This window comes from Syngnathus typhle, linkage group LG21 (genome assembly GCF_033458585.1).
Source record: "Syngnathus typhle isolate RoL2023-S1 ecotype Sweden linkage group LG21, RoL_Styp_1.0, whole genome shotgun sequence".
NCBI lineage: Eukaryota > Metazoa > Chordata > Actinopteri > Syngnathiformes > Syngnathidae > Syngnathus > Syngnathus typhle.
The window spans coordinates 1,914,208-1,939,187 of record NC_083758.1 but is presented as its reverse complement, the minus strand read 5'-3'; the positions used below and the strand labels follow the sequence as shown (position 1 = coordinate 1,939,187).

Here is a 24,980-nt window from a genome sequence, read left to right as displayed (position 1 = left end):
CACTGGTAGTCTAAATATTACTCCGAAGAATAGGTTCCCCTAAAATAACCCAAACGCGCCAGCCTTTTGAAACCTTTCCTGTGCAAATAACGGCACACTCAGCCAAAATGAAAAGAATATTAAAATTTAAATGCGTGCCGCTGCCATCCTGCCTCACGTCTTGAAACAACTGAAACAAATTGGAGTGCAATACCTGGCTGAAACCAGATGTGGCGCTGGTGTTTCACTCTGAACTCAACTTGATTTATAGACACGTTAAAACGTTTAACTGTACTTACAATGTTTTAAGACAGATTTGAGCGTCAACTATAAATGCTAAAACAAAGTATAAATGTGGGATTACAGAAGTTAAATAAAATAAACTAGGAGTTCAATTTAACAGTTCTGCCATTCTGCTTACTGTCATCATTCACACATGGCAGAAAACGGCTGAACACAAAAAAAGAACTTGTGTTCTATTTTTCCTCTCTAAAGTAACTCACTCAACATTTTAATATTATTGCGGTACCATATTATCCAGCATATCAGTCTAAAAAAATAGGCCCACTCACGTTTTATATGAGGAAGCATAAGACCCATTCTGCCATCACAACCCTAACTTCTTTGTTGTCTTTGGTCTTTTAGTATCAGCAGCACTCTAATGGACATGGAGAGCATAGCATCAAGTGGCCGTTCCACACCAGCGACGTTCAACAGTCACAGCGGGGCCGTGATTGGCGGCAACGGCTCCATTCCGGCGAACGGCAAATCGTTGAGTTATACGTGCTGTTGGGATCACTGCCAAGTGCACTTTTCCTCCAGCCCCGATTTGGCCGATCACATCCGAGCCACCCATGTTGATGGACAGAGAGGAGGAGTGAGTTTTATTCCATGTTTGTATGAAAGTGCCTGTTAGTTTGTTAATTTTGCTTTTCTCAATTGGAAAGCTACTTTAAGTCACTTCTCCACATGCATTTTCGGTTTGCTCCGCACAGGTTTTTGTGTGTCTGTGGAAAGGCTGTAAAGTGTACAACACACCGTCCACCAGTCAGAGCTGGCTACAGAGACACATGTTGACTCACAGCGGCGACAAACCATTCAAGGTGACACGCGGTTCACGAATTGATTGTCAAAACAGCACACTTTGTCTGCTGGCTTGTAATGTATTTGTATGGGTGCAGTGTGTGGTTGGAGGTTGCAATGCCACATTTGCCTCCCAGGGTGGGCTGGCCCGCCATGTCCCCACTCACTTCAGCTCGCAGAGTTCGTCTAAAGTCTCCAGCCACGGCAAAATGAAGGAGGAATCTCCGTCCAAGGCTGGCCTCAACAAGAGGAGGAAGCTCAAGAACAAGCATAGACGTTCACTCCGTACGTACAGCACATGACCATTAAAACAGTTTTGACAAGTAATCAAAATCCATTTTCAATCTAAAAAAAATAATTTTGCTTCTCATTAGTAAATCTGCTGCTGACGCGTGCAATTGACGGAAAATAATTTATCGATAAAACGGCTTGACACACAGCTCAGGTTGTTAATTTTATCTCTGTCTGGAGTCATTTTTTTTATTGTACATTTACTGCGCGAGACAACTCTTATAGAGAACTACCCATATTGTAATAAATTCTATAAGTTAGACAAATAATGCATGAATCGACCCCCCCCCCTCTTTCTTTAGCCCGTCCACATGATTTCTTTGACGCCCAGACCATGGACGCCATCCGCCATCGAGCTATATGCCTCAACTTGGCCACACATATCGAGAGCCTTGGAAACGGACACAGTGTTGTGTTCCACAGCACGGTACACACACTTAAAAAAAAAAAAAAGAAACTGTACACGTGTTTTTGCATCTTTATGAGCATATGTGTGTGTCTCCAGGTAATAGCAAGGAGGAAAGAAGAATCTGGCAAAGTGAAAGTCCTTCTGCACTGGACACCTGAAGACATGTAGTTTTTTTTTTTTTCCTCTTCACTCCCATTCTTAGTCGGTCTTTAAATGTCAACGGATAACTTTTTTTTAAAAATGTTGTTTGAAGACTTCCTGACGTTTGGGTGAGTGAGAGTGACCGATTGCAGCAGAAAACCAAAGTTGTGCACTTGTCCAAGCTGCCGACCGACACGGCTGTTCTCCTGGATCCCAACATTTACAGGTGTGTGGCAAATGAGGAGCAGGAGAATCACTTTTGTTGTTAACAAAAATATATTGTGTCCCCACTCACAGGATGTTCTTCTAAGGATTTCTCCCAGGAATGAAGTAGAGCTAGAAACAAAGATTTTCGGAGCGTTTAGAGACTTATTTTTGTGCTTAGGAGCTTAATCTCGTAAGATATTTAGGGATGTGTTACTCTTACTAGATTCAGAACAGTCAATTTAGACACATTTGTAGAGTAAAGCAGTTTGTAAATACTTGAGATTTGTAATATATTTTTTTACCTTAACTTTGAAAAGTTTCTCAAAACGGACTGTAGCTGTATGTACCTTCTTTTTAAAATATATTTTTTAAATAGTTGGTTTTATCGAGGTCATTATCAGGTATTGTCAGCACCATGAAAACCAGGAGATTGCCTTAACCGTCAGTAGTGCTGTACTACTTTTTTACTCATTTCTACAAAATGTGATTTTTAATCAGAGTGGTTCAAAACAACTGGTCTATCTGCTGTATTGTTTCTGTGTAACTTGTGTTATTTTAGTTATATAAAGATCCCAAATTGAGACTTCACCCGTCTTTTCTTATTCACGTCCAAATGATACATCGTAAACATCTTTCTGACAAAAAGAAAGTTTGTTACTTGGCATATTTCACGTGCACAACTACAGGACTCAACAGGCCACACATTTAACAAATGTAGTATTCTGATATTCATTTGTATTTACAAGGCAAAGAGGTACGATGAGAGCAATTAGTATTTCCAAATGGAGGAAACGTAGAAAAGTCATGATGCTTCCTGGGCCTACAGAAATTTTCGCAAGCACTACGTTGACTCATTCAGGAGGTCACGTCTGAAGAACTGCAGGCCTCTCTGGCCTTAGTTGAGGTGAGTGAACATGTCAGTGAAATCAAAGTTGAACTTTTGGAAAGTGTAAAAACAGCATTTCAAGAAAAACAAAATATCAAGAGTTAAACATGGTGGGGGTACTGTAATGGTCTGGGGCTGCTTTGCATCATTGTACTGGGTGACTTGCTGTGATTGATTGAATCATGAATTTGGCTCTTTACCAGAAATTCCTGAGGGAAAATATTTGGGTATCAGTTTGTGACATAAGGTTGAAGCAAACTTGGGTTCTGCAGTAGTAGACCGTCCCAAAACACACAAGCAATAGAATTAGGGGTTTCGGGTTTAATAGTTATTATATGGTATTTATTTTAAAACTAAATTAGGTAGTAAGCGGCACTGGTTCGCCTCACAGTTCAGAGGGTGTACAATATAACGAAGTTGGGAAGCGTACACCCACAGACCACCGTGTCGGGATCCTTTCGTGACGTCATAACAAGTGGCCGGAAATCGCTCACCGTCCCGTGTTGATCCGATGGCTGGACTGCTGAAAAAGGTACAAGTAGAGGTCAATGATTTTTGTTTTGATATGAACCAAAACCTAAAAAGAAGACAATTTCTTCGTTCGTTTGATCGTCGCGTTCCGATAGCGTTTTTTTTGTAGTTGACATCATATGCACAGTTTAAAAGTGACTGCTTTAGCTAGCGTGGTAGCTTACCTCATTTCATGAGCCATTTGACTTATTTGTACGTAAATTTTCGCTAATATACTAATTACATTCACCACGTCTGTTACACAAGCACCGTTAAAGCAAAAAAAAAACAAAAACGTTTCGCAACTCGCCACAAGCAAGAGTCTAATCCAAATTGTACTCTTCGCAACATTTGTTATGATTTGGATGTAGCTGTTTTGTCAAGAAAATATTTTGGGATTTGAGGAAATGATTAAAAGTTTCCCATTCGCCATACTTTTGCCTAAACGCTTTACATGTTTGTGTACCAGAGTAAAATAATGATGTGTTGTATTATAAATTATGTTCACATCATTAGTTATCAGTGTGTGTAAAAATTGTCTGCTTTCACAATGATTCATGTCATTCTAGGCAGTAGCTAAAGAAAGCTATGCTGTATGATTATTTATGGGAGAATATCCAATATTATTGGTAATGATGGAAAAAAAATACACTGCTGTAATTGATGTGCACACAATGCTTCAAATGATAATACCCAACGTACGATTCAAGACTAAGTAGCAGAGCGTGACTAAATTAAGTAATTTAAATTACTAATATTCTGGGACTGTAAAATGTGCATCTCACATTAAATAATGGTAGACATTGCAATTAACAGTTGTATAAATGTTTCTTTATCTCACAAAGATAATTTACACCAATTACGAATGCTTTCTTTTATCCAGTAGTATAATCGTGGATGTGAAATAACAGTTGCATATCTTGATGTGATGTGTTCATTGCTGTCATTCAAATCATCTCCCATTGCTCTCTTGCAGACGACTGGCCTGGTTGGCCTGGCAGTGTCCCAAAATCCACATGAGGTTAGAAAGTGTGCGTCAGCAAAGTGTGTCAGCAACATTTTGCGTGATGACAAACTTAGAAAGAAAAAAAAACAATTACAAACCCCCCTATATGTACTGATATGGGTTTTTTTTAGGCCAATGCCTATACTTGAAAGAAAATAATTCCAATCTGCCCCATTCAGGCACCAGTCAGCATGAGAGACTTAAGAAAATAATCGGCCAAATTTCGTACGATGTTGATTATTTTAAAAAGAGCTATAATCGGCAGATTTAATTGGTAGAACGATAAATCGGTTATGTTTTACATACTATGTCGCTATCAATTGAAAAACTCCAGAGGTTCCAAAATGGGGGAAGAATGAATAGACTTGAAAACAAATTAAACATTCAACATTAACGTATTTTGTTTGTTGGTTTGTCTAGCTCAGGGTTTTTTTTCCCCCCCAGTGTTTAAGTTTATCTAGAAATTTACTTAAACCAATGCAGCAGTGTCAATTGTTTTGTGACAGTATTGCAGCTTTTAGTTAGGTAACTCAAAAATAGGAGTTATTGGTTTGTTGTTTTCTTGGTGCACTGCAAAGTTATAACAAGAATTAAAAACTTTCCCAACCATCCATCCATCCATCCATCTTCTTCCGCTTATCCGGGGTCGGGTCGCGGGGGCAGCAGCTTCAGGAGGGACTCCCAGACTTCCCTCTCCCCAGCCACTTCATCTAGCTCATCCCGGGGGATCCCAAGGCGTTCCCAGGCCAGCTGAGAGACATAGTCTCTCCAGCGCGTCCTGGGTCGTCCCCGGGGTCTCCTACCGGTGGGACATGCCCGGAACACCTCCCCAGGGAGGCGTCCAGGAGGCATCCTGATGATATGCCCGAGCCACCTCATCTGGCTCCTCTCTACGTGGAGGAGCAGCGGCTCTACTCCGAGTCTCTCCCGGATGACCGAACTTTTCACCCTATCTCTAAGGGAGAGCCCGGACATCCTGCGGAGAAATCTCATTTCGGCCGCTTGTATCCGGGATCTCGTTCTTTCGGTCACGACCCATAGCTCGTGACCATAGGTGAGGGTAGGAGCGTAAATCGACCGGTAAATTGAGAGCTTTGCCTTTTGGCTCAGCTCTCTCTTTACCACGACGGACCGGTACAAAGTCCGCATTACTGCCGACGCTGCACCGATCCGCCTGTCGATCTCGCGCTCCATCCTCCCCTCACTCGTGAACAAGACCCCAAGATACTTAAACTCCTCCACTTGGGGCAGGATCTCATCCCCGATCCGGAGAGGGCATTCCACCCTTTTCCGATCGAGGACCATGGACTCGGATTTGGAGGTGCTGACCCTCATCCCGACCGCTTCACACTCGGCTGCGAACCGCTCCAGTGAGAGCTGGAGATCACGGCCTGAAGAAGCCAACAGCACCACGTCGTCTGCAAAAAGCAGAGACGCGATGCTGAGGTCCCCAAACCGGACACCCTCAACGCCTCGGCTGCGCCTAGAAATTCTGTCCATAAAAACTATGAACAGAATCGGTGACAAAGGGCAGCCTTGGCGGAGTCCAACCCTCACTGAGAACGAATCCGACTTACTGCCGGAAATGCGGACCAAACTCTGGCATCGATGATACAGGGACCGAACCGCCCTTATCAGTTGGCTCGGTACCCCGTACTCCCGAAGCACCCCCCAGAGAACCTCCCGAGGGACACGGTTTCCCAACCACTAAATAAAAAATTACTAAAACCAATTAATAAAATAAAAATGCTGAGTGCTTTTAGAAAAAAATCATAAATTCCAGATTAACTACAAAATTATCTCTGTTTTCACTATTTCATGTATGATACATACACGAGCTTATGGGGTTCATTTTAAATTTATTTTCTTACCGAACAGAGGAAGGTCCAACAGTCATTTGAGACTTGCAGTATACTTTATTAAACAATACTTGACAAATACACCATTAAGAAAAAAACACTACCAAAACTAAGGAAAACAAAACTAAAATGAAGCATGTTTGAAAATATAAAAATTAACCAACACAATTCAATCAAGATGTCTTTGTTTCCCCCACCTGTTTGATTCCTCATTCCTCAAAACATCACTCAGCGACTGAGGATTCTCTACTCAAAAATCCTGGCATCAGTGCAGAGCATGCCACAGGATGCTGCCTACAGGAAGTATACTGAACAGTTGGTCAATGAGAGGTTCAGCCACGTCAAAACGGTCAGTTACCTTTTAACTATTTAATTGATCAAAGCAATACAAATAAATGTTGTTTGCAGGAGCCTGATGTTGAGCAATTAGAGAAGAAGATAAATTGTGGACAAATTGAAGAAGTAATTTTTCAGGTACTGAGATGGGATTTAATTGTACAACTAAATTTAAGTCCGGCACAGTAATACAATGAAGGTGCTGTTTTCATGTTTACAGGCCGAATGTGAGCTGGCTCTATCACGAAAGATGGCCGACTGGAAACCATGGGAACCTCTGATTGAGGAGCCTCCTCCTAACCAGTGGAAATGGCCCATCTGAAAATACTTGTGACTTATATTACTGCCATTATTATTAAAATGAATCCATTCAGATAGAAAGCATGTTTTTGTCACTGCAATTATTTTTACATACGTAAATACAATGCTCCAAAGTTCACAGAATTACATTATTTTATTTATTTTTTTTAAACTTAAAAAGTACTTATTTCATCCACTTGATTTGTCACAATTAGATTTTGGCCAAAGTTTAATTCATCAGTTCCATCTCAAAAAGCATAAATCGAACTAACTCGTAGTAGCTTAGAACCATTTTGAGCACTCAGTCATCATCCTTTCACTTCCAATGAGGTGGCCCTCTGCAACAGCTGGAGCATTATGGGATAGATTGGTGCAAACTCCTTGCCCTGCCGAGCCCTTACGGACAGTACATACGCCTCCAAAGTGCCCCTGTTGAAAAAATACAAATGATCAACTTATATCTGGGAATTATTTTACTCAGTGCAAAATTAATAGATTTTTTTTTTATTTTTTTTTACAGAGGATAGCTGTAAAATCACAATGAGATCAGAATAATTTTATTAGGTTGCGAGTTAAAAGTCTTTTGTAGCGTATTTGTCTCGGGCGTTCATCATAGTACCAAAAAAAACATTCATTGATTACCTGATGAGCGTGAGACGGTCTCTCTCTGACGGATGGTCATCCATCCATTGGGAGTAATAAGTGACCGACCACTCAGCTCTCTGAGGGGACAAACGTACATCAACTAATATCTTCTTTAAAAAAAAAAAAAAAAAAAAGCATTTTTGACTTTTTCTTTTAAATTTCTCAGTAATAAATGTGTGTAATTGGTACAGACCTGGTAAGGTGACTTGAGCTCTGACGGAGCCCTAGCGAAGAGAAAGTGAAGCACAGTGCTGTAAGGAATCAGGTCACCCACAGCCGGACTCTTGACTATCAGGTTACTTGTCTGAAACAGCAGTGGCCTGAAAGATAGCATCAACAGCAATGTAGAGTAACATTAACAATGTTGATTGGAAGTATTGTTATGTGTCTGACTTCATAATGTGTCTGACTTCATAAGATGTGTCTGACTTCATAAGATGTGTCTGACTTCCTAAGACCAAGTCGGGTTGTTGTGATGCGTCTCGTGCAGGGGTGGGCAAACTACGGCCCGCGGGCCACATCCGGCCCACGGGACCGTTTAATCCGGCCCGCCAACTCTGAATAAATTGTATTATTAAACATTTGTTTTGGTCATTTTGCCTGCAATGACTGCATTTCCCCAGTAGATGGGGAAGCGCTCGCCTGCGCATTTACTACCGGAAGCCGTGTCAGAAAGCTCGGTGCACACTCACAAGTGCGTGTACGTACTCAGTAGTACGGACATGGCGCACTCGCGCTCTATTTGTATCAGTCCCGGATTTCATGGTCAGAAAGGAGGATCACGTCCTGGTCAAAGATGCCAAAGCAATCCCTGAAGAAGAGTGTGTGTCTCAGCATCGCCTAGCCATCAAAGACCTAACTCTGCGAATCAAGAAGGTGGGGGCTAAGAAGCATCCTCCCAAGTTGAAGGTGTGGAAGCTACATAGCGCAGGGAATAAAAACAAGTTTAGGGAGAAGATTGAGCAAATAGCAGAAGTAGTGGAGGAAATGATGGAGTCGGGTGGTGTGGATGGCAAGTGGCAGGCAATGAAGAAGGCTCTGCTTGAAGCTACAGAGGAGGTTGTGCGGATGGTCAAAGGGTAACAAACGCAATTTTTTGTCACCCGACAGATGCAAGAGAAACACCAGGAGAAGAGGAAGAGGTTGTACTTCGCTTTTGTTGACCTGGAAAAAGCGTTCGACAGGGTGCCAAGGGAGGTGGTGAGGTGGGCCCTAAGAAAGTCGGGCGTGGAAGAGGGACTGGTTAAGGCTGTGATGGCTCTCTACTGCAGAGCATGCACAGCTGTTAGAACAGGAGTTGGCGACAGTAATGGGTTTGAAGTAAGGGTAGGGGTGCACCAGGGATCAGTGCTTAGCCCATTACTGTTTGCTATCGTGATGGATGTGGTATCGAGGGAAGTGAGGGGTGGACTACCATGGGAGCTTCTCTACGCGGATGACCTGGTATTGATGGCTCACAGTCGAGAAGACCTAGCTAGGAAGCTAGCGGCCTGGAATTCATGCCTGGAAGTGAAAGGAATGAAGATGAATGCGGCAAAATCAAAGGTCATGGTCTGTGGTGCTGGCATGGGAGTGATACCGCAGTCAGGAGTATGGCCATGTGGAGTTTGCGGGAAGGGAGTGCAAGCTAACTCTATCCGGTGCAAGGGTTGTCAGAGATGGGTACACCGGAGATGCAGCGGAGTAAAAGGCAGCCTACCAGCTGCAAGTGAGACCTTCCAATGCAAGCGATGCAGGGGAGAAGTCGCCCAAGCAGACCCAGCTGAGCAAGAGGGGCTTGTAGTAGATTGGGAGATGTACGAGGTGGTGGACAGCTTCTGCTACCTTGGAGACATGCTTAACGCTGATGGGGGGGTGGACGGGGGACCTAGCAGTGACCAACAAGGGTGAGAAGCGGGTGGAAGAAATTCAGGGAACTCTTGCCCTTCTCAACATCTAGAGTGTACTCAGCCTGCGTCAGAAGTGGTATGACGTACGGAAGTGAGGCATGGGCCCTGAAAACAGAACATGAAGACAAACTAAACAGAGCAGAAATGAGGATGATCAGATGGATGTGTGGGGTGTCAATGAGGGAAGAAAAGACCAGTGCAGAGCTGAGAAAGAAGATGGGAGTGGAGGCCATAGTGGATGTGGTGAGGAGAGGCAGGCTGCGATGGTACGGACATGTAGTGAGGAAGGACGAGAACGACTGGGTGAAGAAAGTCATGTCGTACAACGTAGAGGGAACAAGACCCAGCGGCCGGCCTAAAAAGACCTGGCAGACCACCGTGGCAGCTGACATGATGGCACTCGGCATCAACCACGAGATGGCCATGGAGAATTCCCGGTGGAAGAAAGCCATATCGAGAATCCAGTCCAACCCAGCGACGCCTGGAAAGCGGACTTTAAACCGATGATGATGATGATGTTATGCTTTGCCCGTAACAGTCTGTTATTGTGGTTAGCAGCCTATTTCTGCTCACGTTATCAATATTGGCCATAATTGCACATCAAACGTCAAAGTTAGCTAAATGTCAGCATTAGCATGCAGCTCGTAAGGAGCATGTTGAGTATTCAAATACTCTGGTTTTAACATGAGCTTGAATGAGATTGGTTAATTTTCAACACAGCCAAATCCTACTAGGAACGGGGTGCATACTTGTGCAAACATTAACTGCCTTGTCAGCATATTGTAACAAATTAATTTACTCTTGTTTTGAGCTACATTTGAATATAACTTGTTTAAACATGCCACGTACTAACGTATTGCTTTTTAAATTCTTTATATGATCAGCAAGTCGTAACAAATTAATGTACTCTCGTTTTGTGCTACATTTGAAGTTAACTTGTCTAAATGTGTCACTTGCTAATGTATCACTTTTTAAATTCTTTATATGATTGGCAATTTTGACAAAGTCGCTCAGCTTTTCCTCAATGTCAAGTTAAAGAGTCAAAGACATACCTAAAGGATCGGAGCACTCTATAAGGTTTCCCCAAATCCGACACTCGTCTGCATAGCGGAGCCACAGCCATCTCCATCTTGGAAAAGACAAGTACAATTACTCCAAATAACGCAAGTGTACAGTCAACTAAAAAACATTCTTTTAAGACCAAACTTGTGCAAAGTCAGCAGCCAGACGCATCTTCCCGCCTTCGCCCAGTGGACGCAACAAGCTGGCGTGCCGAACGAACAGCTCGATCGCTCTCTGAGCTATGGACTCGGTTCTTTCGTAGATGAAGTCTGTACACTCGAAGTGTCGGAAGTAGTCATTCATGACTCTGGAGATAAACCCCTGCAACTCTTTCATGTAGAGGGAGCAGACAACGTCAGGCTTATCAGGACTGGGCAGCTTGCTGCAACACACACACAAAATACTCTATAAATATTATATATGATGAATATGTACTATAGACTGCAACACACAAAATATACTCGATAAATATTATATTACAGTGATCCCTCACTACTTTGCGTTTCGTTTATCGCGGCTTCATTACATTGCGGATTTTCTTCCAAATTAAAAAAACATTTTAAAGTCAAAAGAAAACTTCTAGATTGAGGAAACATGTGTCCAACCTTTAGGACAATGTAGTATCGATCCAAATGTTCGTTTACATTCCTTTAGAAGTCCGTTTTCGCGTGTTAGCACGATCGCAAATAAGCATCTTTCCGCTAACTCGTTAGCCTGCCCAGTACTTCTTGTTGGTGGCCGTACTTTGCGGATTTCACTTATTGCGGGTGGTTTTTGGAGCCAATTATCCGCGATAAACGAGGGATTACTGTATGTTGGAGCCTATTTAATTTCTCATGTTGATTGTATTAATATCATTACTATTTGTGGTCTGGCCTATGAATTATTTCTGTTTTATATGTGAAGCCAGATAGTGCCAGTGCCAGTCAGGTCTCCTCCTTTGCAGCCACCTTCTATCTATAATGAGGGAGTTAGGACAGTTTTTTTTTCCTTGGTTTTGAAGGAGTAGTGATACCGTTTTTTTAACCACTAAAATAATTTCTAGGTTATGTTTTATTTTTCTTGTATTAAAGTCAACCCGGAGATGTATCCATCCATCCATCCATCCATCCACTGAACCGCTTAGTCCCCACGGGGGTCGCGGGTGTGCCGGAGCCTATCCCAGCCGTCATCGGGCAGTAGGCGGGGGACACCCTGAATCGGTTGCCAGCGAATCACAGGGCACACAGAGACAAACAACCATCCGCACTCGCACTCACACCTAGGGACAATTTGGAGTCTCCAATCGGCCTACCAAGCATTTGGGATGTGGGAGGAAACCGGAGTACTCGGAGAAAACCCACGCAGGCCCGGGGAGAACATGCAAACTCCACACAGGGAGGGTCGGAGGTGGAATCGAACCCGCACCCTCCTAACTGCGAGGCGGACGTGCTACCCAGTGCTCCACCGAGCCCCCCCGGAGATTTATGTTTAATGTAAATAAAACAGTAGGGGATACCAATACCTTTGTTGGATTGAAGAACTATTTCCGCGAGTGCTTTTTGGTTTAGTGGGTTTAAGACCTCCTCCTTACAAGCAACTCTTATTTTTGTGGTGACAATTTTTGGAATACAAGAGTAGCCATAACACTGTATAATGACTATGTACTATAGTCTTCAAGGAAATAACTGACCCCGAGAAGTCCTCATGGTGTAGCGTGATAATGATTGCCTCGATAGAATCACTGACTGACTGCAGGAGCGGCTGCACTGCATTGCTCATCAGGGCCAGCACTTCCTGAAATCCAAAAAAATAAAAACCAATGTGACTGCATGCACGCACATACAGTGGTAACATTAAATTACAATGCAAACTGGAGTCCAACTAAAAATCTTGTTGAAGAAAATCTTGTCTGCGGCATCATTTATCTCTATCTAGTCGAGCTTGATTGTTCACCTCCAAAGACAAAGAGAGCGCCTCTACGGGAGCTGTCAGACACGACCCCAATCCAGAAATGATCTGAGAAAAGAAAAGAAAACAAAACGGTTACTTTCAACAAGATACCCACCCCTGAATTTCAGAATCTTTATCAAACCTTGGCAACGGCCTGCTGCAGACGGTAGAGTGAGTTGACTACTGCAGTGTTCCTCCTTTGGCCTTCAGATAATGGACCAATCACCTGACTGGCATCACTCTGAGTACACAACTATACAACCAAAAGAAAATTAGTTTCAAAACTGTTCCATACTGGTGCTGCATATACACAAAGAATGATTTATTTTTATTTTTGGGGCTGTAAGGCATTGCATCAAGGCACATAAGGATAACAGACCAGTACAGCAAATACGTAAACCTTTTTTCAACTTTAACACATGATTCATTCATAATGCGCACCATTGATTTTTGAGAAAATTCAAAAGATTTTAAGTGCGCCTTAAAATCTGGGGAATATATGGTGAACGTACCAGCTGTTCAGACTTGACACAGAAGAGCTGCACGGTCTTGGCAGCATTCTTGGCAACAGCAAGAGAAAGGTCTGAATCCATGGATGCAACATTCAGCTCACTGCAAAAAATAAAACAAAGACATTTAACATGTTTTCTTAAACTCATTTAACGCTATTTAAAAAGGTAAGAAACTTGGCATCTTGCATGGGGGCCATTATTTGAGCAAATACAGAGTATTCAGGGAAGTCACAAGTAATGTGCTGGATTTTTTGCACACTGAAAATCTGTTTCTCAAAATCAACTGTGTGTGCGCGCCTTACGTATTCATGTCGAAACGAACTTCAAAGTTTGACACATTTGCTGTACTGGTTCGTCTCCATTAATGTGTGATAATGCGCCTTATAACCCAGTTTGTCCCGTACAGTAATCCCTCGTTTATTGCGGATAGTTGGTTCCAAAAACCACCCGCGCGCGATAAGTGAAATCCACGAAGTACGGTCACCATGAAGAAGTACTGGGCAGGCTAACGAGTTAGCAGAAAGATGCTAATTCCAGATTGTGCTAACACGCGAAAACTGACTTCTAAAGGAATGTAAACGATTATTTGGAGCAATACTACATTGTCCTAAAGATTAGACACGTTTCCTCAATTTAGAAGTTTTATTTTGACTTTTAAATGTTTTTTTAATTTGGAAAAAAAAAAATCTGCGATGTAGTGAAGCCGCGATGAACGAAACGCGAAGTAGCGAGGGATCACTGTATATGGAAACTTCCCCCCAAAACAAATCATCATTGAGACTTTCCCCTTATGGTCGGAAAAATACGGTACTTGCCTGCTGATGGTCTTGATGATGCTCTCCAACTCATCATTGGAGGGCGGGTTGCGACCACCCATTGGAAACACAAGGTTAATGGGGTCAAAGAGCCGAGAGAGAGATTTAGAGAGGTACGCTGCTTCATACGGTTGAAGAGAATCCTTCAGGGCTCTTTCTGGACTGCGCACACACAAATAGATAGATTTACAGGTCAAACACAATTTTTCTTCAAATGAAATGCTCACTTGTAGTCCTGTTTTCTTTGAGAGAATAGGTCAAGGCTGTCCGTTTCTGGCTCCAGAGTGGTGTCCATCCCACCGCTGCTGATCAGCGAGCTGTGCAGACTGGCACTATACTGCTGGAGGCGACGCCACAGCTCGTTGTAGAGTCGCAACAACTTTGGATACTCTCCTTCAAACGCTTGCTTCAGAAAAGATGAGGCTGATGTAGAAAAAATAAAGGATGAGGCGCACAATTGACCATGTTATCATTTTTTCACCCAACTCTGTTGCAAATACATTACAGGTAAAGCAAATTGTTACCTTGAGTTGCTTTGTGAAATTCTTCTCTTAATTTGGTAGTTACATCAGTCCAAAAGGTGTGGAGAATATCCGGCTCACCATCCTGTCATTATATGAAACAAAATTATCATTTTATACTTTGGCTCAATGTGCATTATTCGAGCACTCACAGCAAAAATAAATAGAACTGCTATACATTGGAGTAAAATCCCTTCAAGATAGGCAATTCAATATTTTGTGTTTTTGTTGTCAAACAAAATGCAACAATTCACTTTGATGCTTAACAATGGTGATGACCAAGGTTATAAAAAAATACTGAAACTGAAAAGCATTAATAAAATAAAACCAAAAATGCTTTAAAAATACTGAAATTACATCTTACGTTCATAAAACTAACATTAGCAAACATTTTCATCAAATAATCATACATGAGCCTTCAAAGTTCATTTTAGACTCATTAGATATTTAAATTGGTCTTGCTGTATGTCCGAACAAAACGAGAAAGGTCAACTCATCGTTTGATATTCGTATTTTTTACACAGTATATTTTCTTTTCTCCTTCATCTTGCACTTGACAAATACTCTGTACTGCAAAACTAAAATTAATGCTAAAACTAATAAAAAACAGGCATGAGGCATTTAAAAAAAAACTAAATAAAACTAAACAAAAAGACTACTACAATGAAAAATCCTAAACTATTACTATTACTCACCTTAATAATCTCATCAATAAAACACTTATGAGTAACAGGGTCTCTTTTCTTCATTAAGACCTTCTGAAGATGCTGCACCTGGAAAAAAAATGATGCAGAATTGCTGAAAATCTTTTTTTTCATATTATCTCATATTCTTCACTTTCTCACTTGTTTGCAGGCAGCACATATCTGGTCCATTAGTTTCTCCAGGTTTGTCCAAAGAGCAGCGCGGAAAGCTGCTGTGCTGCCTGGAGTTGGAAGAACTGCTCTTCCAGGGGCACCTGAATGGGAGATATTCCGTTGGCCACACTTTAAATTTGTGCAAAGAATTGGATTGGATTTATATTTACAGTTCTGGCCACATTTGTCTAAATAGCACAGTCACACAATGGTTGTGCAAATACAAAGAAGAAAGAGGCCCTAGAGAATTATAACAGCATATTATATTTTGTGTTTCTTGCTTTCGGCAAGGATCTCTGCCTCCAACCATGAACATCTTACTCAACCATTTTGTGTGTTTTGAGTTGTTTACCTCTGGGGTTGGACGGCTGTGTCAGTCCCTTAATGTCAAGAGCACTGATGATGCTGTCCCGTATGCTTGTCTGGTAAGCCCCCACAACAGAGCTGATGGTCTCCCTCAGACTACCAAGGTTGTAAAAGACCTGCAAGGCGGTGCCAACCTGCGTAGGATTCTGACACACAGAGAGAAAATAATGAAGCAACTCCATTTGCAGAGTATCCAAAACTCGCAGTAGAAATAGGATGTTTTGCCACTTTGTGTGTATATGTGTGTGTGTGTGTGTGCGTGACTTCCTACCTGAATTTCTGTGCCCTGGTCCAATAATCGCTTGGCCTGGTTTTCCACCTCTAGCCTTGCTCTACTGATCAGTACCAGGTCATTCTCAATCACCTCAATGCCGCTCAAATCGACTCCTTGTGACAGATAATCTGGTGTATTTGCAGGGGAAAAGAAAGAGAAAGGAAAAGCAATTTAATGTTTTAATGAATTCCACATGCGGCAGTGTGACTATGGAATGAGCGCAAAAATGCCATATCTGAAATGAATGAAACATTAACGTTTTTTTCCCCCACAAATTCTAATCTCAGGCCACCTCAACAACTCAGATCACAATACCAATGGCCACTATGACTTTAACTGAAGGTCCACGAGAGCGTTCTCTTCTGAAGTAATTACTGTCAACCCCAAGAAATTAGATGAGAGGGAAATTCAGACTCTGATTAGAGAATTCTAATTTACATCTCTCACAAGAATACAGCATCCAGTTCAACTCTAGATAATCTTTAGCATGCAGCACACAACCATTTCATTAATACATTTATTTCCTCTTACAAACTTTGTTTTTTAAATGAGACATGGAGCAATAAAAACACAGCTAATATCCGCCAGAATACAGATCCGGGCAAAATCGGAGTTGTTGCTCTGCTGTACCATTTGTTTTGTTTTTTACAGAGGTGAGAACACCGGGCGGTAACGCCTGGTACAATTCTAAAGTGGTTCAATTCCTGTTTCGAGAATCAGGTCGTACTTTGTTGAAATTGGGAATCGCGTCTCAGACCAAATGATTACGACCTTCGGGGTTCCTCAAGGGTCCATCCCAGAACCCTTTTGTTCATGCTGTACAAGCTTCCATTCACAGCTGTAAAGTGTCTAACCACAACTCTGCAGATGATACACAGATACTACATCTAAATGATGACGCTACTGTACGTGTTTGCACAGTGCTGGTTACACATGGTCTGCTCACTGGGCTCTTTAAACGAGCTATAAGACAGCTGCAGTACATCCAGAGTGTTCCTGTAACAGAACTAAGAGGCTTCAGTGTAAATTTGAGTTGGGCAAAACAATGTCCTGACCTAGTTCGTTGAGACTGTGAGCAGCCTTTGTTATCTCCCGACTGCCACCCTGAAGCTGAACCTGAAGCCTCTTGCTTAAGTGCAAGATACGAATAATTCTTCGCAGAAGGTCACAGGCCACCTGGACAGTGAGGGGATAGCAGAAACGAGTGATGGAGTTAAGGTACTGCTTTGAATATCACTCAAACCAATGACAAATGTAAAGAAAAAAAATTGTGAAAAATAAAGAAATAAACAGGCCTTACCTGTAATCTACTCAGCTGAGTGATCCTGGCCACGATCTTGTTGTACGGGTCAACTATTTTCGTTCTTATCCTGAAAATACGTCAGGAGAAAATAAGGACACGCTTTATTATCAGAGTGTAACACACCAGGCCAGGTAAACTTTACTTATTAACCATATTTTTTAACGTGAAAAATAAAAGAGCATTTTATATCTAACAATTTGAATTCTGAATAATCTTACAGTTTTACACTTATCAATATCTGTTTGACAGGAAACATAAAAGTATCCAATGATAATTGCGTCAGTCTGGAAAAGAACATGACGACAGTTAGGGGCCACAATGTTTACCTGTCAACAGCTGCCTGTAGTGCACTGATCCTCGTCTGCATCATCTGGAGGACCCCTGAAGACAAAGGTTTTTTTTTTTTTCAGTAAAACTTTGCAATGATCATATTTTTTCATGTTACCTTTGTGTTATAAAAGATAGTAGTACCTTCAAGAGACTCTATCCCAGTTGCCTGAGCCAGTAAGTCTTCATGTCTGGCTACTACCTGGAATGCAAAGAAAAACATATTACATACTGTTGTTTATTATAAAACAGTACATATAGTCTAGAAGAGACCAATCCAATTGTGCTGGTGTCATCTCTACAGTTTGAGTGTCTGACACACACACACATACACAAAAAACACCCAATTCAGAAAATTAAAATATGGGTGCTTTGTTACTGTGGTGGAATAGACCATTCTAACCAGAATATCAGAACTCGATGTACAGTTTACAGTGTACTTGTTTATCGCGGATAATTGGTTCCAAAAACCACCCGCGATAAGTGAAATCCGTGAAGTACGGTCACCAACAAGTACTGGGCAGGCTAACGAGTTAGCGGAAAGATGCTAATTCGCGATCGTGCTAACACGCGAAAACGGACTTCTAATGGAATGTAAACGAACATTTGGAGCAATACTACGCTGTCCTAAAGGTTAGACACATGTTTCCTCAATTTAGAAGTTTTATTTTGACTTTTAAATGATTCTTTAATTTGGAAAAAAATCCGCGATGCAGTGAAGCCGCGATAAACGAAACGCGAAGTAGCGAGGGATCACTGTATTTTCTTTCATCTCTAGGTAAAACTTGAAAATGGACTGCAAACGTCAGCCGCAATTCGGTGACTTGAAGGTTGTGTGTGTGTTTGTGCGTGTGTTTGTGCGTGTGTTTGTGCGTGTGCGTGTGTGTGTTTGGCGTTCCTGCCTGGCTGTGCAGCTCTTTATCAAGTTGACTGATTCCTTGTGCCAGCTTCGCCAGCTGTTCAGCGATGACACCATGGTGGATCGCTTGAGCTGCATAAACCTTCACATCGAAATCCCCAGACAAGAAATCTGCGTAGAACTCTACAAATTCAGAAACATAATTCATTTTACGCAAAATACCCACTATTTTTTCAAATTACGTTATTATTTATTTCATTTATTTTACCGTCTTTTAACGACAAATTTATGGACGTATCTTTGCCGCGAGACAAGTTATGCATGATGACTTCCGTAAACGGCCCAAGGTAGTCGGGATTCTTCTTCGGCGTGTTATTTTCTTCTTCGTGGCAGCCATAGACACAATATATAGTAGAAACAGCCGTAGGTACAATACAAGCTTGCGCCTTGCGATGGTTCAGCCCTCTGCCACGGTACATCAGTCCGTCTCCCATATTGAATGTGGCAAATCCACCTTTAAGCTGTAATATAAATGGGTAATTTCCATAAAGCGGCTTTCTACAAAGTGCAAGTCTTGTTGGATCATCTAAACACATACATATATATATATATATACATATATATATATATATATACATATACATATATATATATACATATATATATATACATATATATATATGTATATATATATATATGTACATATATATATATGTATATATATACATATATATATATATATACATATATATATACATATATATATACATATATATATATATACATATATATATATATATATATATATACAAGACAAGAGATTAAAAGATCCAGTGTCAAATCGACATCTCATTTCATGAAATGTCAAAAAAACATGCCCAAAATAGGGGGAGGACAAACCCCTACATGGGATGTACCATCGACAGATAAGTGAAGTGGCTGACATCAAGAAATCCTACCAATGGCTGGAAAAAGCTGGACTGAAGGACAGCACAGAGGCACTCATCATGGCTGCACAGGAACAGGCTCTGAACACCAGAGCAATAGAGGTCAAGATCTACCACACCAGACAAGACCCAAGGTGCAGGCTGTGCAAAGAGGCCCCTGAGACAGTCCAGCACATAACAGCAGGGTGTAAGATGCTAGCAGGGAAAGCATACATGGAACGTCATAACCAAGTGGCTGGCATAGTGTACAGGAACATCTGTGCAGAGTATGGACTGGAAGCCCCAAGTTCAAAGTGGGAAGCACCCCCTAAGGTGACAGAGAATGGGCGAGCCAAGATCCTGTGGGACTTCCAGATCCAGACTGACAAGAAGGTGATGGCGAACCAACCGGACATTGTGGTGGTGGATAAACAACAGAAGAAGGCCGTGATAGTGGATGTAGCAATACCAAGCGATGGCAACATCAGGAAAAAAGAACTTGAGAAGCTAGAGAAATACCATTTTACCAAATTTATATATATATATAAAAAAAAAAAAAAAAATTCCCCTCTCACCCTCCGCGGGTGGTCTCCCACTCCAAGCTCGGGTCCTCTACCAGAGGCCTGGGAGCTTGAGGGTTCTGCGCAGTATTTTGGCTGTTCCTAGCACTGCACTCTTCTGGACTGAGATGTCTGATGTTGTTCCTGGAATCTGCTGTAGCCACTCCTCCAGTTTGGGGGTCACTGCCCCAAGTGCCCCAATGACCACGGGCACCACCGAGGCCTTCACTTTCCAGGCCTTCTCAAGCTCTTCTTTGAGGCCCTGGTATTTCTCTAGCTTCTCAAGTTCTTTTTTCCTGATGTTGCCATCGCTTGGTATTGCTACATCCACTATCACGGCCTTCTTCTGTTGTTTATCCACCACCACAATGTCCGGTTGGTTCGCCATCACCTTCTTGTCAGTCTGGATCTGGAAGTCCCACAGGATCTTGGCTCGCCCATTCTCTGTCACCTTAGGGCAGAGGTCACCAAACTACGGCCCGCGGGCCGGATACGGCCCGCGGGACCGTTTAATCCGGCCCGTCAACCCTGAATAAATTGTATTATTAAACTTTTTTTTTTTTTTTTTTTGCTCATTTTGCCTGCAATGACTGCGTTTCCCCAGTAGAAGGGGGAGCGCTCGCTTGCGCATTTACTACCGGAAGCCGTGTCAGAAAGCTCGGTGCACACTCACAAGTGCGTGTACGGACATGGCGCACTCGCGCTCTATTTGTATCAGTCCCGAATTTAGAGCGTGGGCTGTGACGACAGCATTCTTGTAATTCGCGCGCTGAGCTTTCAGATGCAGTTTTGCGCTAAAGCCACCCACAAACCTTCTCCTGGAATCCTTCCGTTAAAATGTCGCCCAAGTAAAGCAGGGTGAACACAGTGCCGAGCGTTTAAAAGAGTTGCCAATTTGGCTCGACGTACGCGACGTGACGTTCAGCCACATGAACGTCAACATCTACCCGTCACAGATCGAGGTAAACGGACCAACACCTCGGATCTCGCCTAAGAATTGCCACAACAAATTTTACTCCAGACTATGACGCACTATCAAACTTTAACAAAAAAGACAGCGGTGTCTACAAGCCTACTGGAACCTACAAAAGGATTATAAGGAAGGAACACAAGAACTTTAAGAGACTGCTCATATGTGTCAGAGAGGTTCTGCTCTGACAACTGAGCTGAACTTTTGTCTGTTAAGATTGTGCATGGCACAACAGAAAGTTAATGTTCCATGGTTTTTTTTCTATGAAGAACCCAGAGAGAGTTATTTAGTTATTATTTATTTCCTGTTTTTTCTGTGAAGAACTCAGAGAGGGTTTAGTTATTATTTATTTCATTAATAGTGTTATTATTTGTTTCCTGACCTTTTTTCTGTAAAGAACCTGGAAAGGGTTATTAAATAACCGTTATTTGGTTATGTGTGGCTTTCTGGAAAACAAGAAATTTTTTAAGCTCCCCTACGATCGTCACACTTTTTCTGTTACAAACTGCCACCGGCCCGCCATCAGAGAAGGGAAAGGTTATGTGGCCCTCACAGGAAAAAGTTTGGGGACCCCTGCCTTAGGGGGTGCTTCCCACTTTGAACTTGGGGCTTCCAGTCCATACTCTGCACAGATGTTCCTGTACACTATGCCAGCCACTTGGTTATGACGTTCCATGTATTCTTTCCCTGCTAGCATCTTACACCCTGCTGTTATGTGCTGGACTGTCTCAGGGGCCTCTTTGCACAGCCTACACCTTGGGTCTTGTCTGGTGTGGTAGATCTTGGCCTCTATTGCTCTGGTGTTCAGAGCCTGTTCCTGTGCAGCCATGATGAGTGCCTCTGTGCTGTCCTTCAGTCCAGCTTTTTCCAGCCATTGGTAGGATTTCTTGATGTCAGCCACTTCACTTATCTGCCGATGGTACATCCCATGTAGGGGTTTGTCCTCCCACGATGGTGTCTCTAGCCACTCTTCCTCTGTTTGCCATTGTCTGAGACATTCACTGAGCACGTCATCCGTTCGGGCCTTTTCCTTGATGTACTCATGGATCTTGGCTGTTTCATCCCGAACAGTGGCTCTCACACTCAGTAGTCCTCGGCCTCCTTCTTTACGGCTAGTGTACAGTCTCAGGGTGCTGGACTTAGGGTGGAACCCTCCGTGCATGGTTAGGAGCTTCCGTGTCTTGACATCTGTGGTCTGCGTCTCTTCCTTTGGCAAGCTTATTATTCCTGCAGGGTATCTGATGACTGGCAGGGCGTAGCTGTTTATTGCCCGGATCTTGTTCTTGCCATTTAGCTGACTTCTGAGGACTTGCCTTACTCGTTGTAGGTATTTGGCTGTGGCTCCTCTCCTTGTGGCTTCATCGAGGTTGCCATTTGCTTGTGGGATACCAAGGTACTTGTAGCTGTCCTCAATGTCTGTTATTGTTCCTTCTGGGAGTGAGACCCCTTCTGTATGGACTACCTTCCCTCTCTTTGTCACCATGCGACCGCACTTCTCTAGTCCGAATGACATTCTGTGCTGTAGATCCTGGTTGTGTGGATCAGTGAATCGATGTCTCGCTCGCTCTTGGCATACAACTTTATGTCGTCCATGTATAGGAGGTGACTGATGGTGGCCCCATTTTTGAGTCGGTATCCGTAGCCAGTCTTGTTGATTATTTGGCTGAGGGGGTTCAGACCTATGCAGAACAGCAGTGGGGACAGAGCATCTCCTTGGTATATGCCACATTTGATGGAGACTTGTGCAATTGGCTTGTAATTGGCCTCAAGGGTTGTTTTCCACAGTCCCATCGAGTTTGCAATGAAGGCTCTCAGGTTCCTGTTGATGTTGTACAGTTCCAAGCATTCAGTGATCCATGAGTGTGGCATGGAGTCGTAGGCTTTCTTGTAATCAATCCAGGCAGTGCACAGGTTGGTGTGTCGAGTCTTGCAGTCTCGGACGACTGTTCCGTCAACCAGCAGCTGGTGTTTGGCTCCTCTGGTATTGTTGCCTATGCCTTTCTGTGTTGTGCTCATGTATTGAGCCATGTGTACACTTATCTTAGCCGCTATGATGCCTGACATGATCTTCCATGTTGTAGGGAGACAGGTTATTGGCCGATAGTTGGATGGGACTGTACCCTTTGTGGGATCTTTCAGGATCAGGATTGTGCGTCCTTCAGTTAACCATTCGGGGTGAGTTCCAACTTTTAGTAGCTGGTTCATTTGTTCTGCTAGGCGCTCATGGAGTGCAGTGAGCTTCTTAATCCAGTAGGCATGGATCATATCTGGCCCGGGTGCTGTCCAGTTCTTCATACCTGAGACTCTCTCTTACAGTGATGGTAACTGGGTTCTGCTCAGGGTGGTTGCTGTGGTCTTCTCTTAGAGATTGTGCCTCACTGTTGTGTGATGTGTCCTTCTCCCATATGCCCTTCCAGTATTGCTCAGTCTCCAGCCTTGGTGGCTCTGTTCTGCTGTTGTTACCCTGCCATTGAGAGTACACTTTTCCTGGTTGGGTTGTGAAGAGCCTGTTTATTCGCCTGGCTTCACTTTCTCTTGTGTATCTCTTTAGGCGACTGGACAGGGCTAGGAGCCTCTGTTTGGCAGTCTCCAGTGCTTCAGGTACGTTCATCTGGCTGAACTTCTTGGGTGCTGGATTCTTCATTGCACCTTTCTGGATCTCTGATAGTTGGCTCACGTCTCTCCGCACTGTCTTGATCTTAGCCTCCAACCTTCTTTTCCATGGTGGGTCTTGTATCTCATGCTTGATATTGCTCTTGTAACCGAGCATCTCCAGGATCACTGTTGCTGAAGTGTATATCAACTCATTGGTTTCAGTGATGGTGGTTGTAGGGATTGCTCTCAGTGCTGCATTGTGATCTTCAACCAGACTTTCTGGTGGTGCTTCACTTAGCTTTTGTAGTTGGCGTCGGAGTTGGCCGCTGTTCATGCGAGTCATGATTTTATCTTTCAGGTCAGTTGCTGTCTTGTTCAGGCTTGCATATCCTCTTGGGGCTGTGGAGTTGATGTTGACTCCCCTCTGACCTGGAATTAGGGTTCTCGTTTGTCTTGGCATATGTGTTGTACCTCGTCAATTTGAAGTTGTGATATCAATTGCCATTTCTGGATATTGGAGCACTGAGTCACTAGTTGTTTAGTGGTTAGTGTGGATATCGCGCTTTCCATTGCTCCCACATTCTCTTCATGTACCCCCTCTGACTAGGTTTACTGGAATGGTAGCACTCAAATGTTAGGTTCTCACATCTCGCCCATTTCCACCTTGTTCCAGTAGCCCACTTCTCATCTAGGCGATTTGGTCCCCCACTTGTTTGACCGGGCGACGTCTGAGCCGGCATCTCATTTGATTCTTTATCTCTCACCATGTTTATGAGGTAGGCGATATTGTCAAGGGTCTTGCCCACAGACCCACACTGGATGACGGTACGGCTCCGCCCCGACCAGGTCTCGAACCCGGGTCCCGCTGGTTGATAGTCTGGCGACTATCCTACTGAGCTATCCAGCCGATTATATATATAAAAAGTTCATCATTGAATTTATAACAATTTGTTGGCTGAGACAGACCATTCTTTTGTAATTTAAAGAAAAAATAATAATCACACATTCAGAACATTATGAACAATATATTACAGGGCTAACATTGCCCCTGGGTGGAAAGGAATGGAACACCATGTGGTTTGTCAACACGATATGTGCATTATTCAGTGAGAAATCAAAGTAAATAGTGGCATCTCTTGCAGTTACGGATGGGTATGATAATCAATACATTGTAAGCGTGAATTAAGAATTCAAACAGTCAAGTATATCTAAAGCTTTTTTTTTTTAACAGTAACATTGTCTAAACAGAAAAAGCTTGGAAGCAAAAAGGCATTCTGTATTATGCCTTTTAAACTCATAATACATAATCCAAAGTGTATTAAAAGGCAACAGCTAGGCTTTTTTGATAAAGGCAGAGGTCGAGGTTGTCCCTTCGTGGGCCTGAAAGTGAGTGAAGCGGGAGCCATATGAAGTCTGTACTGTACAGTAAGCACTTTGCCAGCATCCTTTTCTTACCCATTATGAATTCTAGTGTACTATTATATGATTTTTTTTCAACGTTGCTTCTTCTCCCGACTATTTGTTTTACGGCAATTTTGATTGTCAGGAATTTTGTGGAAT

General features: G+C 42.7%; 3 protein-coding genes across 5 annotated transcripts in view; 2 read left to right on the top strand and 1 right to left on the bottom strand.

Moving 5' to 3' along the window:
* Positions 1 to 2,698, top strand: part of aebp2 (AE binding protein 2) — a 3,360-nt gene extending 662 nt beyond the window's left edge. The window contains exons 2-8 of one of the 2 annotated variants that reach the window (XM_061268487.1): positions 625 to 856; positions 975 to 1,082; positions 1,161 to 1,347; positions 1,656 to 1,780; positions 1,859 to 1,926; positions 2,016 to 2,129; positions 2,201 to 2,698. In XM_061268487.1, coding sequence (XP_061124471.1) covers positions 625 to 856; positions 975 to 1,082; positions 1,161 to 1,347; positions 1,656 to 1,780; positions 1,859 to 1,926; positions 2,016 to 2,129; positions 2,201 to 2,213 — 847 coding nt within the window. In that variant the 3' untranslated portion in view covers positions 2,214 to 2,698. Of the gene's footprint in view, positions 1 to 624; positions 857 to 974; positions 1,083 to 1,160; positions 1,348 to 1,655; positions 1,781 to 1,858; positions 1,927 to 2,015 lie in introns of both variants that reach the window. The other variant, XM_061268486.1, reaches the window with a different exon arrangement.
* A 720-nt stretch (positions 2,699 to 3,418) lies between these two features.
* ndufa5 (NADH:ubiquinone oxidoreductase subunit A5) lies at positions 3,419 to 7,091 on the top strand. Its single transcript, XM_061268488.1, has 5 exons — positions 3,419 to 3,528; positions 4,483 to 4,527; positions 6,604 to 6,720; positions 6,780 to 6,845; positions 6,928 to 7,091. Exons 1-5 carry the CDS (start codon positions 3,508 to 3,510, stop codon positions 7,027 to 7,029), a joined length of 351 nt encoding a protein of 116 aa, XP_061124472.1. The 5' UTR covers positions 3,419 to 3,507; the 3' UTR covers positions 7,030 to 7,091.
* Positions 6,409 to 18,767, bottom strand: cog5 (component of oligomeric golgi complex 5). 2 transcript variants are annotated; one of them, XM_061268484.1, is made up of 22 exons: positions 18,638 to 18,767; positions 18,413 to 18,552; positions 17,655 to 17,712; positions 17,510 to 17,564; positions 17,181 to 17,250; positions 16,936 to 17,056; positions 15,878 to 16,008; positions 15,593 to 15,752; positions 15,229 to 15,341; positions 15,079 to 15,156; positions 14,387 to 14,468; positions 14,090 to 14,285; positions 13,859 to 14,024; positions 13,048 to 13,143; positions 12,678 to 12,788; positions 12,539 to 12,601; positions 12,276 to 12,379; positions 10,748 to 10,985; positions 10,594 to 10,670; positions 7,846 to 7,972; positions 7,650 to 7,729; positions 6,409 to 7,436 (listed from the first exon to the last, which is right to left on the bottom strand). In XM_061268484.1, the coding sequence occupies exons 1-22, from the start codon at positions 18,690 to 18,692 to the stop codon at positions 7,316 to 7,318; spliced, it is 2,442 nt and encodes an 813-aa protein (XP_061124468.1). In that variant the 5' UTR covers positions 18,693 to 18,767; the 3' UTR covers positions 6,409 to 7,315. The 2 variants fall into 2 exon arrangements, with proteins under 2 accessions (XP_061124468.1, XP_061124469.1); XM_061268485.1 differs by having other exon boundaries at positions 18,413 to 18,540; positions 18,638 to 18,756.
* Between the last annotated feature and the right edge of the window lie 6,213 nt (positions 18,768 to 24,980).